Source organism: Boleophthalmus pectinirostris, unplaced genomic scaffold (genome assembly GCF_026225935.1).
Source record: "Boleophthalmus pectinirostris isolate CB_2022bp ecotype Guang Dong unplaced genomic scaffold, ASM2622593v1 HiC_scaffold_17, whole genome shotgun sequence".
Lineage (NCBI taxonomy): Eukaryota > Metazoa > Chordata > Actinopteri > Gobiiformes > Gobiidae > Boleophthalmus > Boleophthalmus pectinirostris.
In genome coordinates this window covers 35,674,982-35,694,247 of record NW_026571115.1, presented here as the reverse complement: position 1 = coordinate 35,694,247, position 19,266 = coordinate 35,674,982, and the positions used below count along the sequence as shown (strand labels likewise).

At 38.2% G+C, this 19,266-nt stretch overlaps 1 protein-coding gene across 2 annotated transcripts; it reads left to right on the top strand.

Moving 5' to 3' along the window:
* The first annotated feature begins 3,674 nt into the window (after positions 1-3,674).
* On the top strand, positions 3,675-11,952 carry hoxb13a (homeobox B13a). 2 transcript variants are annotated; one of them, XM_020922577.2, is made up of 2 exons: positions 3,675-4,356; positions 11,354-11,952. In XM_020922577.2, the coding sequence occupies exons 1-2, from the start codon at positions 3,675-3,677 to the stop codon at positions 11,599-11,601; spliced, it is 930 nt and encodes a 309-aa protein (XP_020778236.2). In that variant the 3' UTR covers positions 11,602-11,952. The 2 variants fall into 2 exon arrangements, 1 of the variants encoding a protein (XP_020778236.2); XR_008632051.1 differs by lacking the exon at positions 3,675-4,356 and adding an exon at positions 5,974-6,133 and having other exon boundaries at positions 11,354-11,493.
* The last annotated feature ends 7,314 nt before the right edge of the window (positions 11,953-19,266 follow it).

Sequence of the window (19,266 nt, the reverse complement as noted above, 5' to 3'; positions counted from 1 at the left end):
TGCAGTTAAAGAGCAAAGTCTACACTGCAAAAAACAAAATCTAGTCAAGTTAAGACGACTTGAATTAAGAAAGTTTGAGTAAATTTCACTTGACGAGTAAAATAATCTGCCAGTGGGACAAGACTTTTTGTATTTAAAATATGAAAATACAAAATACTACACTAGTGCAAAATACTGCACTTAAAAAAAAAAGAAAAACAACTTTTTGCACCTAAAATAAGAAACAAAATCAAATGTTGCTTATTCCATTGGAGGAAAATTTAACTTGTCAAGTTGAATCGACACAAATAAAGTCAAATATTCTTAATTTAATTCATTTCAATTTACCTAGATATTGTTTTTTTTGTTTTTTTTTTCCAGACACAGACTAGAAGTGCAGAGTCGGTTTGACAAAAGTATTGACAATCAGACACTAATCGATCCCGAAACCAAACAAAACATTTAAAGACGTGTCAATACTAAAAAATATTATGTAAACAAAACACATAGTCTTACAGCTTTATTAAAACTCACATAAAACCATAAAGTAATGATTATTTTGTGTTGAAAATTCCATTAAACTGTGTAAAATTATTATTATTCAGTGCAAAAAACAATCTATCAAATCTAAAATCAAATCTAGTCAAGTTAAGACGACTTGAATTAAGAAAGTTTGATCGGGATTTGAGTAAATTTCACTTGACAAATAAAATTATCTGACAGTGGAACAAGACTTTTTGTGCTTAAAATATGAAAATACACTTAAAATACAAAAAAAAAAAAAAACCCAACAACTTTTTGCACTTAAAATAAGAAACAAAATCTAATGTTGCTTGAATTAAGAAAAACACACTTATTCCATTGGTAGAAATTTTTACTTTTCAAGCTGAATTGACTCAAATAAAGTGAAATATTCTTCATTTAAGACATGCTACTTGAGTATATTTCTGTAATCACGAGCCAATCCACATGAAACAAACAAACAAAAAAGCGTCGATGCAGATGAACCACTGCGTCATTTTGAACTTTACGCACGAAAAATTAATACGACAAATTTGTGGAGTCGATTCCAAACAAACAAAGGTTCAGAAATTTGGAGATTTGGAGAGAAACATCTGAAACTGTGACATCGTTATAACGCCAATATCTTAATTTACATCATTTTAACTTGACCTACATATTGTTTTTTTTTTCCAGTGTGCGTAAAATTCTCAAATGTTGCCATCGATATATTTTCAAGAAACGCAAATATTGATTCATAAACTGTTTTTGTCTGTTCTTGTAACTCGAATCGTGAAGGTAAAAAACCATTTGGTCAGTTCAAATTGCAAAGATTTCTGAGGAAAAAAGGTAAAAAACATTGACACAAATTGAATTACGCAGTCCTGTTGGATTTAAGTCAATCATTTCTGGACACTTTTCCTTCACGTTTTTACGCAGGCGTCGGTGCGTCTGTCTCCAGCGGCGCGCGCACGGACGCACAGGGGAGGAGGTGGGGTAAGTTTGGGGTGTGGGGGTAAAAGCTGGACTTGAACTTGAATCTTTAGTCTTCCTCCTCCTCCTCCCTTCATCCTCCTCTCCCCCCCTTCACGCGCGCCCGGTCCCGTGTTAAACTTGACCTTGACCTCGCGGGGCCCGGTCTGACCTCTACTCCCCCCCTCCACCCACCCCCTCATCCCCTCTACCCCCTCGCTCGCCCCTCGGACCACACCGGAGGTTCCGTGCCAAATCCGGACGCGCGCAAAACGTGTCCCGCTGTGCCAAGGACGCACCGGGGGGGAGAGCGCGCGTAAACTAAACGAACGTCCATCCAAAAACATTTACGCAAAAGTTTGAGTTTGTTTGTACCATCGACTTGACCTCACCTTTCTCCAACTGTTGTAGCGTTTCAATCAGATGCCCTCCCATGCGTATCCTGTTGTGTTTAAGTGGAATTGGGGCAGGTCAAATGTCTCCAGTAAATACGCAGAGAGAATGGAGCTGTCACGAATAGAAATGAACATGGAAAAAGAAAAACGTTTGTGGATTTTTGGTTCAGAAATTTCACGTAAAAATTACAATTTACACATTTTAAATCAAGAATTAAGTGAAAATTAGAGTAGTAATTTTCATAAAGAATTATTTGGATTTAGAAAAAAACTAAACGCAATATTTGTAAACTTTAATTGCTAATAAATAAATGTAAAAATACTCCAAGACGCGTGCCATTTGTGGTCCTAATACGGTGAACCAACTCGAGAATTATATCTGAGAACTCAAAGTAGAAATTTTAACAATGTAAGTAGAATTTAACACATATTTTACGATGTATTTGAAGATATATATTGGTCACGGTAATAAAAACAAAAAGCGTAATGCGTCTTTGTTGTTTGCGTAATGACGTTTTGGTGAGTAGCATTTAAGTTTAACGTGTTCTCAAATCGATCAAAGTGAAATGTGTAGGAATTGGATAAAATAAATAAAAATAAATAAATAAATAAAAATAACTATTAACAGTAAGATTTTCCAGCCGTTCCAAGTGGCGTCTCACCTGACCCACTTTTTACGCACGGTTATTACGCACGGGTTTCACAGCCGTTTACAATCCATATTTATTTATTTATTAACACATTTGACCGATTATTTGTTCCTTACGCACTAAAGACTTGTCCGGGTCTAATAAGGTCGGGAGGTTTGGAGAGGTGTGTTTGACTTTGTGCGCAGAAGAAGAGGACATCAGATTTACGCAGAGGTGATGTTTAGTGTCACTGAGTTTGTTCATTTAGGAAAAATAATAAAAATACAACTAACAACAATTATCATCATTATTATAAGATTATTAAAAAGGGATTTTCGTGCGTAATACGGTCACGCTTTGGGTGACTTTGAAATAACCTTGAATATATTTGTGCGAGTGTTTGGCCCCAGTCAGAGTGTGAAATCCGTGGATGTGTTTTGTGGCACAGAGGCGCAGGAGACTCTGCGGCAAAGTCTGAGCCCGCGCCAGGATCTAAACTCTTCCATACTCCAGTGTGTCCGTGACGTCCCACGGCCAACCGGGCTTTAATATTCAAAGTTTGGGCTAAAAGTAAAAGTCCCTCCCATCTTATAATTTTAAAAAATATTTTACGACCTGATAAAGAGTTTTCATGTATTTGGCAGCGCTGCTTATTAGTCTATAACGTGTCTATAATTCGGTGCATTTACACCGGTTTATTCTGACGCGTTAAGAGCGCGCGGGTCATTTACGGCGCTTTAAACGCAACTAAAGACTAAATAGACCTGGGTGTAGTCTGCACTGAGCTCTGTTGTTTGGAGACATGGATCTTTACGCACTGCGTAATGCACACAGTGTCTGTCAGGCCGGACCGGGGCCGTTACGCACGGAGCTTCTCAGTATTTGCTGCACTTCCGCGTCACGCTGCGCCCCGCTCGTTAAATCACTCACTCTGACTGACAGTCATCAACTGGACTCTTCTTCTGCGGTTTTTTCTCTTGTCACGTCACGTGACTGGCCGTTCTCATCCAATGGACAGGCGCGCCACCTCCTCGTGCCCCCGGGGTGCGTTGCGTCAAGGCTGCGGCTGAATGTAACGGCGCTGCGGCCGCGCACCGGGGTCTTTGCCTCCAGCGCCACGGCCGTGGTGAGCGCGTGAAGCTGAGGTCTGTGAGCGCGTGCAGCCCATGTAGCAAAGGCGCGTGCAGCGGACTGCCCTATGAGCGCCTCGCTCGTGCTCAGCCCTCGCTGGCACGCGGACACGGTGATGTTTGTGTACGACAATAACCTGGACGAGCTCAACAAGAACATGGAGGGCTTCCCCACGGCCGCGGCCACGCAGTGCCGCAACATCATGGCGCACTCCGCGGCGCTGGGAGGGCATCCGTCCGGCCTGGTGCACTCCTCCGCGGGATACCCCGCCGTGGAAGTGTCGGGGTCCGGCTCCAGCGACAGCGGCGCGGTCACGGGGAAGCAGTGCACCGCGGGACCGTGCGCGGCCGCGGTGCCGCACCAGAGCTCCTCCGCCGCCACCGCGCTGCCCTACAGCTACTTCAGCAACGGCTACTACCCGTGCCGCATGAGCCGCGGGGCGCTCAAGTCGTGCACGCAGGCGGCGGGAGCGCTCAGCTCTCAGTACATGGACACCCCCGTGAGCTCCGAGGAGTACCCCAACCACCGCGCCAAAGAGCTCGCCTTCTACCACAGCTACCCCGGGCCCTACCAGTCCATGGCCAGTTACCTGGACGTGTCCGTGGTGCAGACGCTCGGCGCGGAGCCGCGGCACGACACTTTGCTGCCCGTGGACACTTACCAGCCCTGGGCCCTGACCAACGGCTGGGGCGGACAGATGTACTGCAAAGAGCAGGGCCAGAGCCACCTGTGGAAGAGCGCACTGGCGGGTAGGTCACCCCCGGGTGCTCCCCGGGCCGCCTGTGTGTGTCTGCTCCCGGGCTGTGAGTATGTGTGTTGTGTGTGTGTGTGTGTGTGTGTGCAGGTCACTGAATGGGACAGTACAGGGACACATTCCGCGTGCGTAAAAGCTGCGTAAAGGCAAATATGATAGAGGGCATCGCACGAGGCTTTAATTAGTTCATCAACAGAAAGGTCACGTGGCTCCTCGTGAAAAGTGACCCCTGTATTAATGAGATTAAAGTGATGCTTCTGATTAAGATTCAAATACCAATAATGACACAGCGGCTCGTGTCTCTGTTGGACATGAGGCTGTGTTTGTCCACGGAGCCGCACGTGAAGGTCTGAGGCACAGGACCGTAAACAACTTGTAACATGTGATAATCCACCGGGATGATGGTCAATAATAATATAATTATAGTGAGTGTAAATGAACAGTGAGCCTCTGAAACGATTCACATGAAATGATTTGACTTTCACACGTTACACTGTTACATTTCTCTCCACGGGACACAAACACGTGACACTTTTCACTCACATCTTTATTAGTCTGAGCTCAGCTGAGGACAAAACGCGGCCGAGTCCTGGACCAGAGCTCGTCTATTTTTGCCTCCATTTTAAAAAGTAAAACGCGCTTTGCTTTGCTTTGCTTCGTTCTGAAAATGGCGGCGAACATCATTTTTGGTTCTGATTTGTCGCGCGTCTTCGGTTTGATTTGACGTTTCACACACGGAGGTTTCCGTTTCACTCAAACTCTGACACGCGTGAAAAACGAACTCACGAGCAGCGAGGACGATTTTAGACACAAAAACTCACAGAGACACGTTCAACAACAACAGCAACAACACAACTCCCAAAGAAACACACACACACAACACCAGCGACACTTCACATTTTACACTTTACGCACTCTACACATGATTTTATTTTTGGTAGAACAGAAACAAAAGAAACAAATCTCACTTTATTGTGGAATATTTTTTTAAATAATGAGAAAATATTGAGAATTTTGTGCAGCTACGTTGAAAATTCATTATTTTCAACACTAAAAAACATGTTCGTGCGCGTAAAAAAATGCAAACAAAATTTAACTAAATTACAAATAGTCATATTTAAATTTGGAACAATGATGTGGAAATTCATTTTGATTTTTTAGAACAGATTTTTATAATTTAAAACTGTGCGTAACGTGGCATGAAATAATTTTAGATTTGCACCAAGCTGCGAGAAACACGTTTTTATTTCATTTTTTAATTTTTGTTTTTGGATAAAATTTTGATTTTGTGAAAATATTTAATTAAATTACAGTTTTAAAATTGTGTTAATTTAAAATAAGAAAAAAATATTATTAGTCCATAGCCTTACAGTAAAAAAAAACACAAAAACAAAAAACAAAAGAAGAAACAGAAACCGTCTCTCCAAACAAGAATCGTTTTACGCACAATTTTTACGCACAACATTTAAGCACAACTTTTACGCACAACTTTTATCACGTAAATGAGTTTATATTGCGTTCTCCAAAGAAATTATTACGTTACGCAAAGGCTCCCCTCCCCTTTAATGGCTTCTATTTTGGTCGGCCGTAATAAAAGTCCCCGTGACCTACTTTTGCTTCGGCGACACGAGACGAGACCGCGGCGTTTGAAAAGCTTTTACCACCGAATTAACACGACTGATAATCAAGAAAAGATGGAAAAAACATAATAATAACGAGACTCAAAACATCACGGTTTGGTTTAGGAAAGTATTTTTAGTGCTCCATAAGCGGTGAGTGTGTAACCCTTTAAAGGTTTCTACAAAAAAATCTACAAAAACGAAGCGGGGCGTTTTGGAATTTCAATGACAGATTTGGGATTAATTATGGAATTTTGTTAAATATTGGAAATCGAAATGGGTTTGGACAGACACGCTGGAAAAAGAACAATATCTAGCTAAGTTAAAATGACTTAAATTAAAAACATTTTGCTTTATTTGAGTCGATTTAGCAACAAAATAAGTGTGTTTTTCTGAATTTAAGCAACATTTGATTTTGTTTCTTATTTTAATTGCAAAAAGTTGTTGTTTTTCTTATTTTTTTTTAGCGTAGCAAGATGTGTTTTCATATTTTTAGTACAAAAAGTTGTTCCACTGGCAGAAAATTTTGCTTTTCGAGTGAAATTTACTCAAACTTTCTTAATTCAAGTCGTCTTAACTTGACTAGATTGTGTTTTTTTGTTTTTTGTCAAGGAAATAATTGTACTTCAACAGTTTCAGCTTTAACTGAGACTGTATTCATTTTAATTTTCACGTTTTATGTTGATTTTCTTATTTTTTTTTAAAAGTCTAACAAGATGTATTTTCATATTTTAAATACAAAAGTCTTGTTCCACTGGCAGAAAATTTAACTTTTCAAGTCAAATTTACTTAAATCTTGATCAAACTTTCTCAATTCAAGGCGTCTTAACTTCACTAGATTTTTTTTTTTTTTTGCAGATTTACAATTTTATTCTGGACTAATTAATCCTGTGAGATTTATCGCGATGTTCACCACAAAAACTCGAATTTTTTAGATTTTCGCACATTTCTTCGCCGTAAAACAACATTTCAAACCCGGAAACTCAAATTTGTCGTGTAGTTTTTGTCATTCTCGAAACTATTTTCATTTAAATCTGTGACAAACGTAACCCGCTTTACGTATTTTTTGCTTCCGTTATGGATTTTAAAACGTTCTTATGATCCAGAGTTTAAATGGGAGCCACTTTCCTGTCATCGGCGCCATTTTGAGGACTTTTCGGGCGTCCCAAAGATTTAGAAATGTTTTGTTTTGAATCGTTAAACGCCACGGCAACGGTCCAAACTATAACAAACTCTGTGAGCTGTTGGCTGGATATTTGATAATTAGACGAGTATTTTTATTGTTTTAATGACATGCACGTGTGTGTGTGTGTGTGTGTGTGTCTGTGTGTGTGTGTGTGTGTGTCTGTGTGTGTGTGTGTGTCTGTCTGTGTGTGTGTGTGTGTTGCACAAATCCATATAAAAGTGTACATTAAAACAAATACAGTCTCAGTTAAAGCCGCTACTGTTGAAGTGCAATTATTTCCTCGACAAACTGCGAAAAACAAAATCGAGTCAAGTTAAAACGACTTGAAATAAGAAAGTTTGAGTAAATTTCACTGGAAAAGTAAAATTTTCTGCCAGTGGAACAAGACTTTTTGTAGTTAAAATATGAAAATACATCTTCCTACAGTTAAAAACAAAAGAGAAACAACAACTTTTTGCGCTTAAAATAAGAAACAAAATCGAATGTTGCTTGAATTAAACAAAACACACTTGTTCCATTGATCAATAATTTGACTTTTCAAGTTGAATCGACTCGAAATAAAGTCAGATATTCTTAATTTAAGTCATTTTAATTGACCTAGATCTTGTTTTTTTTCCAGTGAAGCACACAGACTAGAAGTGCAGAGTCGCATTGCCAAAAGTATCGAAAAATCAGACACTAATCGATCCCGAAACCAAACCAAAACATCCGAAGACGTGTCAATACTAAAAAATAGTCTTGCAACTTTATTAAAACTCACATAAAACCATAAGATAACCATTATTTTGTGTTGAAAATTCCATTATACTGTTAAAAAAATAACATTATTATTATTATTCACTGCAAAAAACAAAATCTGGTCAAGTTAAAACGACTTGAATTAAGAAAGTTTGAGTAAATTTGACTTGAAAAGCAAAATTTTCTGCCAGTGGAACAAGACTTTTTGTACTTAAAATATGAAAATACATCTTCCTACATTTAAAAACAAAGAGAAATAACAACTTTTTTGGACTTAAAATAAGAAACAAAACAAAACACACTTGTTCCACTGGTCGATCATTTGACTTGTCAAGTTGAATCGACTCAAAATAAAGTCAAATGTTCTTAATTTAAGTCATTTTAACTGATCTAGATATTGTTTTTTCCAGTTTTTTTCCACACACAGGCTGAGAGTGCAGAGTCGGTTTACCAAAAGTATCGAAAATCAGACACTAATCGATCCCAAAAACAAACCAAAACATCCCGAAGACGTGTCAATACTAAAAAAAAAATGACTTAAACAGAACAAACTTTAGTCTTACAGCTTTATTAAAACTCACATAAAACCATAAAGTAATGATTATTTTGTGTTGAAAATTCCATTATTCTGTCTAAAAAATGAGCATTATTATCATTCACTGCAAAAAACTAAATCTAGTCAAGTTAAGACGACTTGAATTAAGAAAGTTTGATCAGGATTTGAGTCTTGAAATTGGAATTTTCTGCAAGTGCATTAAGATTTTTTAGCTTAAAACCTGAAAATGCATCTTGCCGCACTTAAAAAAGAAACTTAAAAAGACATGTTGTCAAGTTGAATCGACTCAAATAAAGTCAAATGTTCTTAATTTAAGTCATTTTAATCGACCTAGATGTTGTTTTTTCCAGCGCAAACAACAAAATGTTTCTTATTCTGCATAAAATCTGTGAAAATTCTGTACTTTAGATTTGTGCAAACGTCTTCTGAAATGTTCCCGTGTCTCCGAACGGTTTTATTCGGTGTAAAAGTCGTTTATCGTGTGCTGTAGTTACAGATTTGCGTCTTTTTCTTCGTTTCTCTCGGATGTGTTTAAAATGAAATCAAACCGCTGATCCGAAGCTCGTCAGAGAAACTGTAATTAGAGATTTACCCCCGACGGCGCTGCTGCTCTGATCTCGGGTTTTGGACGATGATGTCGAGGACGTTTTGAGTCCGACGTCAACGGCGACGCTCCTGATTTTCCATCTCAAACAAACAAACAAACAAACGTACAGTGTTACTCGTTTAATAGAATGATAGTTTTTTTCTCCTTTGTGCTCTGATTTTTGAAACAGAACATTTTTATTCATATTTTATTTATATTTATTTATATTTTTTTTATTTTAATTTATTTCTATTTTATTTATTTTAATTTTAATTTTTTATATTTATTTCTATTTTATTTATTTTTATTTTTATTCATATTTACATCAAAAATTCGAGAAATAAGCTTTTTGATGCACAGTGGATCCGAAGACAAAAAGTGTATCACAATATATTTATTTTTTGTGATTTTTTTAAATCTATTTGGATGAAAATTTAACACTTTAGCATTTAGATTTTGTTCTTTTTATTTATAATTTCGAGACACGTCCTATGTAATTGACGCCGGAGACATTTTGGTGTGAAACTAAAACAACTTTTTGAAGACCAACAGCTTCTACAGTCGCCTCAAAATGTTTTTAGACTCTCTTTTAATTTTCTTTTTCTTTTTAAACTAACTCCTATTTCGTCCCCGCATTAAGAGTCGATCTTAAAACACTTAAAAGATCGACGTATTAACTCAACGTCCACGATAAGGGACACACGGGAATGAGGTTTGAACTTTCTGGAGGTGGAAAAATGACTTCATGTTTTCACGGAAACAGAAAGCGAAATCCACACTTTGGAACGTTTTCCGCAGAGATGTTTTATTTTAGGACGTAGAAGATTGTGGAGGATTATAAAACCAAAAGAACGACACGGAAACAGACACGGATACAGAAAACAGACCAAACACGAGTCGGGTTTGTGGAGAGGCGAGTCTGCTCACTGTAAGGACACGTGTGTTTCTGTGTTTTAAATATACGTGTGTTTGTTTGTGTTTGTGTGTTTGTGTGTGTAAATGTTCACCTTTTAAATGTTGACGTAATGTTGAATTAAACATAAATATTCAGCGTTCACGACTGATTCTCTTTAGTGTTGTGCTGAATAAAACTAAAATTTCAAACTTGATTTTGACTCTGAGGATTTGGACTCGATTCCACAACACTGATTCCACGATGATGATAATAAAATAAAATAAAAAAAACACTTTCTTTAGACCAGGAGAGTCAAACTCAAATTCACAGAGGCCAAAATTAAAAACTGGGACTAAGTCGTGGGTCAAACTAAATATTTATCTGCCTGTTTTCTCTTCTTTCCAGATCTGTAATGTTAAACCTTTTCTTATTAAAATAAATGTTTAATAAAAGTTTTGCTTAAACATCGAATCCAGACCAAGCAGAATATAAAAATAATATCAACATTTTAAATGAATCATGTGTCTATAGTCGATCTGTGTGCGACTGCAGCTCTGATACAGATTTGATTTGATCTCACGGGACAAATATAATTATGTCGAGAGTCTGACACGTCTGTTTTAGACAAAAGAATGGGATTAAAAAAAAAAAAAAATCCTATGTGACCTCGTATCTGTGTAATCCCTCAGTGGTCCAGGTCTAAACCAGGTCTAAACCAGGTCTAAACCAGGTCTAAACCAGGACTAAACCAGGACTAAACCAGGACTAAACCAGGACTAAACCAGGTCTGAATCAGGTATAAACCAGACCTAAAACTAGGACTAAACCAGGACTATTACAGGTCCAAACCAGGTCTAAACCAGGACCAAATCAGGACTAAACCAGGTCTAAACCAGACCTAAAACCAGGACTAAACCAGGACTAAACCAGGTCTGAATCAGGTCTAAACCAGACCTAAAACTAGGACTAAACCAGGGCTATTCCAGGACTAAACCAGGTCTAAACCGAGACTAAACCGGGACTAAACCAGGACTAAACCAGGTCTAAACCGAGACTAAACCGAGACTAAACCGGGACTAAACCAGGATTAAACCAGGTCTAAACCGAGACTAAACCGGGACTAAACCAGGACTGTGAATGTGACTTTTTTAGTATCGAAACCTGCGATAAATAAGTATCTAGTTTCGATACTAGTTTTATTTTGGACTAGTGTCTGATTTTCTGTACTTTTGTCAAACCTGCTTCAAATAATGAGCTATAAATCTGCACCATCCTGACAAAACAAAAAGAAACAAAAAAACAAAAAACAAAACGTATTTACAACATGACGCAAACATCGTAAATGTATCGGTGTGTGTTTGCAGACATGTAATAACACCATGTCCCTCCTCTTGTGGTCTGTTTTTGCGCAGACGTGGTGGCGCATCAACACGACGGCTCTCCCTTCCGCCGCGGCCGGAAAAAGCGCATCCCGTACACGAAGGTGCAGCTGAAGGAGCTGGAGAAGGAGTACGCCGCCAACAAGTTCATCACCAAGGACAAGCGCAGGAAGATCTCCGCCGTCACCAACCTCTCCGAGCGCCAAATCACCATCTGGTTCCAGAACCGGCGCGTCAAGGAGAAGAAATTCGTGGCCAAAGTGAAGACGAGCGCGCCATGATGTGGAGAAGCGCGCGCGTAAAAGGCGTGCGTAAAAAGGCGAAGCGTGCGTAAAAAAAAAAAAAAAAAAAAGGACTCCAGAATGGTTTGGCGTCTCCGGAATCCCAAAAAAACTGTAAAATATGAACTCTTCAAACATCACACTCGGGACATGAAAAAAGACAATGTGAAAAGTGCCAAAGCGCGTCCCCGTGTGATCTGTACAGCACTTGAGCCTGCGCTATACGTGTACGTGTACGTCAGTGTCGTGTCTGTTTGTTTGTTTGTGTCTGTAGCCATAGCAACCGTATATATGCATATGTTTATTACGCCTGTAAACGTGAGTATAGTGTATCACTTAATAAACGCTGTTATACCCCCGCAGTGTGCGCCAGACTCTCACTGAGCATGCGTAAACCGTGCGTAAACCGTGCGTAAAAGTGAAAAAAAAGAGAAGAAAAAGGGGTTGGTGAAGTCGCGTTCTCGTGCGTAAAGACAGATTTGGGTATAACTGGGCAAAGATGGGGAAGAGACTGCACCAAAATCTTGCCAACTACATAATTTTAAACAGTCCCAGAGACTTTACAGAAAATAATTTGTTTAATTTCTCAATAATAAGTAGTCAAAAGTAAAAAAAAAAAAAAAAAAAAGATAAATAAAAACAATTCTGGTCTTAATTGGCTCCTAAACAGAGATGCGTAATACTCAGTTACATTTAGGTAGAGAGATCCTTTTTTTTTTTTTTTTTTTTTTTTGTAACCTTTGGAAAAAAACGTAGCCTTTTACTTTAACTTTTTAACTTTTAACTTTCACTACTACACAGCAAAAAGTGTTGTGTTAAAATTGACTCTCACAGAATCAATTTTAACATTTTCTCAGGGTTTATATGAGTCCAGTCTGTTCTAAAGTTAATTTTACATTTTTGCAGTTTTGGAAATGTTCATTAATTAAGTCACACTGGACCAAAGTTCCTGTTTAACCAGAAATCAAGAGTTATATTAACACTTTGAGAGTAAATGGATAACACTTTGTAGAGTTATCCTGACTTAGCTAAACAACACACAGAGGTGTTTTATTTTGACACTTTATTTGAGTTAATTTAAGATGAAATTATGAACAAAACTGGGTCAAACTGGTCTTCTCTTGCACGGGAGTTTGAAGTGGTAGGTGGGAGGAGCCAAATTAACACTAAGGGAAGTTGAATTTCAACCGTATCAACTCAAAATAACCCCAACTTGAACCTCCATTTAATGTTCAAATAGTTAAAATAACAGTTTTTGCGTAAAAAAAAAAAAAAAAAAAAATCTGAAATATTTTATTCCTCCAGTTTTTGCTGTGTACATGAGTATTTTTTTATTTAAAAAAAAATTGAAGTATCAGTACTGTAACAATAACCAAAATATCATGATATCGTATCATCAAAGTTCTCACACTAACATCGTGGACCATGAACAATATATCAAATTACAAGACTCTTTGCTTAAATGACGAGTTATGGTGCAGCAACAGCTAAAAAAAGACACAGAACTACACAGACCATGATCCTTTGCTCCATTTCAATGCAGACGACAAGAAGAAATAACAGTTCTAACACTTTTAAGTCTTTGGATTAAGTTTTGTCAAGACATTTTAAGAGAAAAAAGTCACATATTCACAGTTTTGTTCACAGCCTCCACAAAATATTGTAATAAATATCGTACCGTGAGGTTCATACTGTGATGATATCGTATCGTGTGACTTGGATATCGTTACAGCCCTGATCGGTTCTCTTATTTGAATAAAAGTTGTGGCTCCTCTTCCCACTTTGAGTGCGTCTACACGACAAAAACAAAGTCTAGACGAGTTAAAATGACTTAAATTAAGGACATTTGACTTTCTTTTTGTCGATTCAACATGAAAAGTGAAATAATCCAGTGTGTTTTTCATCCTTCAAGCAATTTTTGAGTTTGTTTCTTATGTTAAGTGCAAAAAGTTGTTGTTTTTGTCAAGTGAAATTTACTCAAACCAAGATAAAACTTTCTTAATTTGAGTCATCTTAACTTAAAGATTTGAGTTTTTTCAGTAAATTAAAGTTTTTAAGTTTAATCCAAAAGCTTTACGTTCACAATATGAAATTATTTTATCGCATTTTTGTGTCGGTCCTTTGAAAATACAAGATGTTATTTCATTTACTTCATGTTTTCTCCTTCAAATCACGTAAACTTTAAATTATAAATCAGATGTTTACATAAGTAGAAGTTTCCAAATGTAGTTTTTTTTACCATTACTTAAATAATTTCTTGGACCACTACCTTGAACTTCGACTTGAGATTACTTTGAAGCACTCTTGAGAAATATTTTACTCTTTTACTTAATTATAAACTAAAGTTCCAACACAAAATGGGTTTGACGTTTTCTGGCTAAAAGTTTTCGGTGACATGAACGCTGGCATGTTTACGGCGTTTCGACCACTGGCACCACTCGCGCGTAAAACTACCGCCAGCTACTGCCAAAGCGTCGTTTAGGACATTTTCCGAGCCAGACCGAACCCGCAGAACCAACACCAGCGCGGACGGGCTCCAAACGGGGACATTTCGGACACGTTTTACGACCAGTGCAACGGTCAGTGGACATTATAACGCGATTTAAACGGGAAACGGCGCATTTTTTTAATGTTGTTCCCGGAGTTACGAGCATCCGAAACGTGGCGATGCGGTGGTGGAGGTGTTTGGACCTAAAACCAACATCCTCAATAAAAGGAGCAGTTCAAATGAGGCTGTGACATTAGCTGTACTACTGAACGGTCATTATAATGGAAGTTAAAGGGATCATTAGGCTGCATCGTTTGCCCCAATGTCAGAAATTCAACTTGTACCCAATTTTAAAATGTGACAAAACCAATTAAAAGAAAATCTATGGAATATTTACTCAGTTAAATAAATACACTGGGTCCAACAAGACTTTTAAGTTCCATCCTAACAGTGTCCATAAAAAAAAATCTGTATTTCTCAAGTAACTTTAAAAATAATCCATTTAACGCCACAGTGTCAGTGAAAGTTGAATATAAATGTTGTTGTTGTGCATCTTTTGGGACCAATTTTATGTCTCTGTCTTCATAACTTTTAACAATATCACAATTTTGTAAAGATTTTGAGTGTTTTTTTCATAATTATCCAAAATCCACAAAGTCCAAAGATGAAATGAGAGACATAAAGTTTGTTCTTTCTGTAGACTTATCAGATTAAACAATACGATATATCGATATTTCAGTATTTTTGCACTGCCCTGTTTCTTATTGATGTTTTGACACAGATAATGGACAGTCATAATATAATAATATCTGTATTAAGTAAGATTGTGTAGAAGTTTTTGAGTTCTAAATGTATTAATTTCAAGTTATATATTGTGTTTTAGATCCTACATTTGTTACATTCAGGTTATTTAAGGTTCTTGAAGAGCCAAAGAAATGACACTTTTGCCAAATCTCAGAAACGAATGATGATCAAGACACGAAACTGACACCAAATGATCCACAATGTCCAAATTTATATTCAACTTCCATTGAGACTATTGGACTAAATTCATTATTTTGGATGTTATTAAAGTAAAACACAGCTCAGATTTAAGGTTTCTGCAGGCACGAAACTTCAGAGGGTTGGTGGACACAGTAAACATCAAGAGAATTTCATGAAATTTCTCACGGAAGTGTAAAAAATTGATGTAGGTACAGATTGATTTTCAAAGATTTTTCAAAAAGTTGGACAAATGATTCTCTGTAGTGACCATACGACACTGTTCTCTGTTTCCTCATCACAAACAGACCTAGAGTTGTGTTTTTGTGTTTCATTCACACACACAAACCCTGCATTTTTACTCTGAGTTCTTCTCTCAAATGGAAAACACTCTGGTCCAACTCATGATGTCATGCGGTAATACAGAAAGAACTACACTGTGTTTTAAAACTCCACACACCTTCACTAGAATCATTTGGATGATTTCAACCCTCGAATTGCCCAATCTCTACTGGAACTAAAGGTAAACATGAGCCGTTAACTAAAGCTGGACGTGCACTCTGTGATTTTTGGCCGATTTTGAGATGATTTTTTACACTCGTGCAACTGTTTTTTAGCCAAGCTGGCGCCACCAATGCCTCCGCTTAATTTCATTTCTCTCCAGCGACTAGATCAGGAATCAAAATACACTAGATGATTTGCAAGAACTTTGGAAGTGCGAGTTCGGGCACCAACCGATCAGAGAAGAGTCAGACATTCTGTGTTGGCAACGATTCCCGAGATCGAGGATTTAAAGTCGGAACGCAGAGAATGTTTGGTGAATTTTATCAAGGGGAAAGACGTTATTGTCCTTCTTCCTACGGGATTTGGAGCATTACATACGTCACGACCAAAACAGCAGCGATTGGTTAAATAAAAAAATTACCCGCCTACTGTCGAGCGAACGAATCCTAATGCTGTGAGGTCAGACGGTTTCCACGAAGTGAAACTGACTGATGAATCAGATGAAACTGTTTTTGGGATCAGGTTGAGTTTTCACTTAATCGTGAGTTGTACTTCATATAGTTCGTGTACTGTGGTGCAATGCAAGAAAAATATCTGAAGAAGTTTTTTTTTTTTTTTTTTTTGCCAAAACATTATTTAAAACGAAAAAAAGCTTTTGGACATCGGTCATCTGAGTGTGCGATGCATTTTTTCACTTTTGTCTTGCCGCTCCTTGCATTTGCACTTCTACAGCCTCTCATTTTGGTGTGCGTTTTCTGTTTCTCGTGCTTCGTATAGCAAACATGGGGTAACGAGAACCGATTAATCCCTCATGACCAGCTCCAGATCGGCATTCGTAGATCGTGAGGATTTGAGTCCAGTCGCCTCTCGTGAGGGTTTCGCTCTGTTGAAATCGTTCGTTCAGTGTGAGAACATGAATCACGAGCTGTGAACTTTTAAAACCCGGTGATTTGGTCGAACTGTTTGAGCTGAGGCCGAGAGAAACGACTCAAAATATCCCGCGGTGTAGGTTCGGCGTGACGTGAAAACTACCACTTCATGACATCACAAGGTGGAACAGAGCATTTGGAGTTTTGGAGACGTAGACAGACTAATAATAAAGAGAAACTCAAACATGTATGAATGAAAAAAAACACAACTCCAGGTCTGATTTTGAGCAAGAAACAACATTATAATACGACTTAAAGCTCACAAGAGTCAATTTTGCGTAATATAAGCTTTAAAAACACAGAGGAGCAGATGCAGGGTTTCCATGACGACTGCGCACGGATCCAAACATTTTGTGCTGTGAAGAGAAACCGAAATAGAAAATGACACCAGATCATTCTATAGGTGAATATTATTTAATACAGATGCACCGCAAAAAACAAAGTCTAGACAAGTTAAGACGACTTGAATTAAGAAAATTTTTATCACGATTTGAGCAAATTTCACTTGACAAGTTTTTATTTTATTTTTGATGAGACAGGGACAGCGCACAGTTTTTACATGAACCTTAACAGGAGATTTAACTGACCTTCAATTCAATTCAAGTTTATTTCTGTAGCACATTTAAAACAACTTCAGCTGAACAAAGTGCTTCACATACAAGTCAACAACATAGAAGAAACAGTTACATACAGGCGATTTTCAGCTGACGTCATTGTTATTAAAAGCCGCGTTGCTGCTGGGAAATATTTTGGTCGGAGGCAAGAAACTCGATAGCGTCAAACACAGTGTGTAACCTCGAGTATTTATCCCCGATAATGGTAAATTCCTGCTGCATTATCGGATGAACAAATAGAAGCACGGAAGAAGGAAAATGTCTTTTTCGTATTCTGAGTGAAAAGAACCGCTAACGGTGAATTAAACGACTTTCAAACATCCGCAGAGCAAACGTAGAAGATCCTAACAAACCGTGGACTCCAACAAGTTCAACAACACATCCAGACTCTTGGAGGTTTTCATCTTTTCTGCTGTGAATGGCCCAGGAGTTTCCACCAAGTCATTGTGGATGTCGCCCAAGTGAATATTTGTCCAGGTAGTTGGAGATTCTGACCAGAAATTTGGTTTGTTCCACCTTTTGTCGGGGTTGAAAAGGGTGATTTGTCGTCCGTCGATGCTTATGACCAATTTCTGGTCAAATGGTCTTGGGTCCTCTGCTGTTAGAGTGGATAAATAACCGGGATCAATACCCTTTACGTGCTTTCTCGCTCCGTCCGTCGTGTTGAATTAGTGTTTCTTGCCGCCGACCAAAATAATTCCCAGCATGCAACGCGCGCTTTTGTCAACAATGAAACTCTCCTATACAGATATACAGAAAACAAGTGAAAACTACAATAAAAACACCAAGATAACCTGACGAGCTCGAACTAAATGCCAGGGAGAAGAGGTGAGTTTTCAGTCTCGTCTTAAATTGGAAGAGGAAGGTTGTTCCACAGTTTTCCGGGAGCTGCCACAGAAAAAGCCTCTGTCACCTTTCGTCGTCTTGAGCCGAGTTTTGGGCTCGATCCACAGGAGCTGGTCTGATCTCAGGGCTCTGGGCGGAGTTTACTGGACCCACAGAGTGTAAACATTTGAAAACAATTAATAACATTTTAAATTGCACCAGATATAAGACAGGAGCCAGTGCAGGTCACACAGAACAGGTGCGATGTGTTCACGTTTCTCAGTATTTGTCAGACGTGTTGTAAGAGTTGCAGGGAGACCTTGGCTATCAACTGTTCTTCCTGGAGACCTGTAACGTGTTTTGGGGTGACGGGGAAAACCGGAGCGCCCGGAGGAAACTCAACCAGACAGATGGGAAACAACTAGACAAGTGCATTTGTTTCATTCATTTAAGATGAATAAAATAATTACGTCACATCAATGAGAATGAAAAGGAACAGAGAGAAACATTAAATTGTAAGATGAAAAACATGTTTGATCTTTGGGCGTAACGTGTGTCTTTTCAGCAACAAAAAGAACACTTTAATGCCATGCTGTGGAACATTCCAGGCAGAGTAGTTGGCAGTTTTGGGAAGGTGACTTTTAAAATGTAATCCCCTACAGATTACAGATTACATCCCCCAAAATGTAGTTTGTAACATAATCCATTAAATTACTTAAAGTGAGTAACATAATCTGAATATTTGGGTTACTTGATATTGTCATGTTTTTTAAAACTACATGAATGTAGCAAACACATCCTGAAAATTAATATTTGTTCAGTCTTTACTTGACCAGATTAAAAATATTATTGATAAAGAAAAGATTTTTTATATGAGATCACTGCTGCCTTAAATTATGTCCACCTACTGTTAGGTGTCATATTGTATTAGTTTGGTCTTAGTTTAGTCCTGGTTTAGTCCTGGTTTTAGGTCTGGTTTTAAGTCCTGGTTTTAGTCCTGGTTTAGTCCTGGTTTAGTCCTGCTTCAGTCCTAGTTTAGTCCTGGTTTTAGTTCTGTTTTTTTGTCCTGGTTTAGTCCTAGTTTAGTCTTAGTTTAGTCCTGGATTTAGTCCTAGTTCAGTCCTGGTTTTAGTCCTGGTTTAGTTCTGGTTTTAGTCCTGTTTAGTTTTTAGTCCTGGTTTAGTCTTAGTTCTTAGTTTAGTCCTGGTTTAGTTCTGGTTTTAGTCCTGGTTTAGTCCCTGGTTTAGTTCCTGGTTTAGTCCTGGTTTAGTCCTGGTTTAGTCTTTTAGTTTAGTTTAGTCCTGGTTTTTAGTTCCTGGTTTAG

Bases quoted from the DNA above. Each gene is read 5' to 3' on its own strand.
- hoxb13a (XM_020922577.2), top strand. From the start codon at position 3,675: ATGAGCGCCTCGCTCGTGCTCAGCCCTCGCTGGCACGCGGACACGGTG. The intron at 4,357-11,353 runs GTAGGTCACCCC...GTTTTTGCGCAG, and splicing joins GTGGAAGAGCGCACTGGCGG to ACGTGGTGGCGCATCAACAC.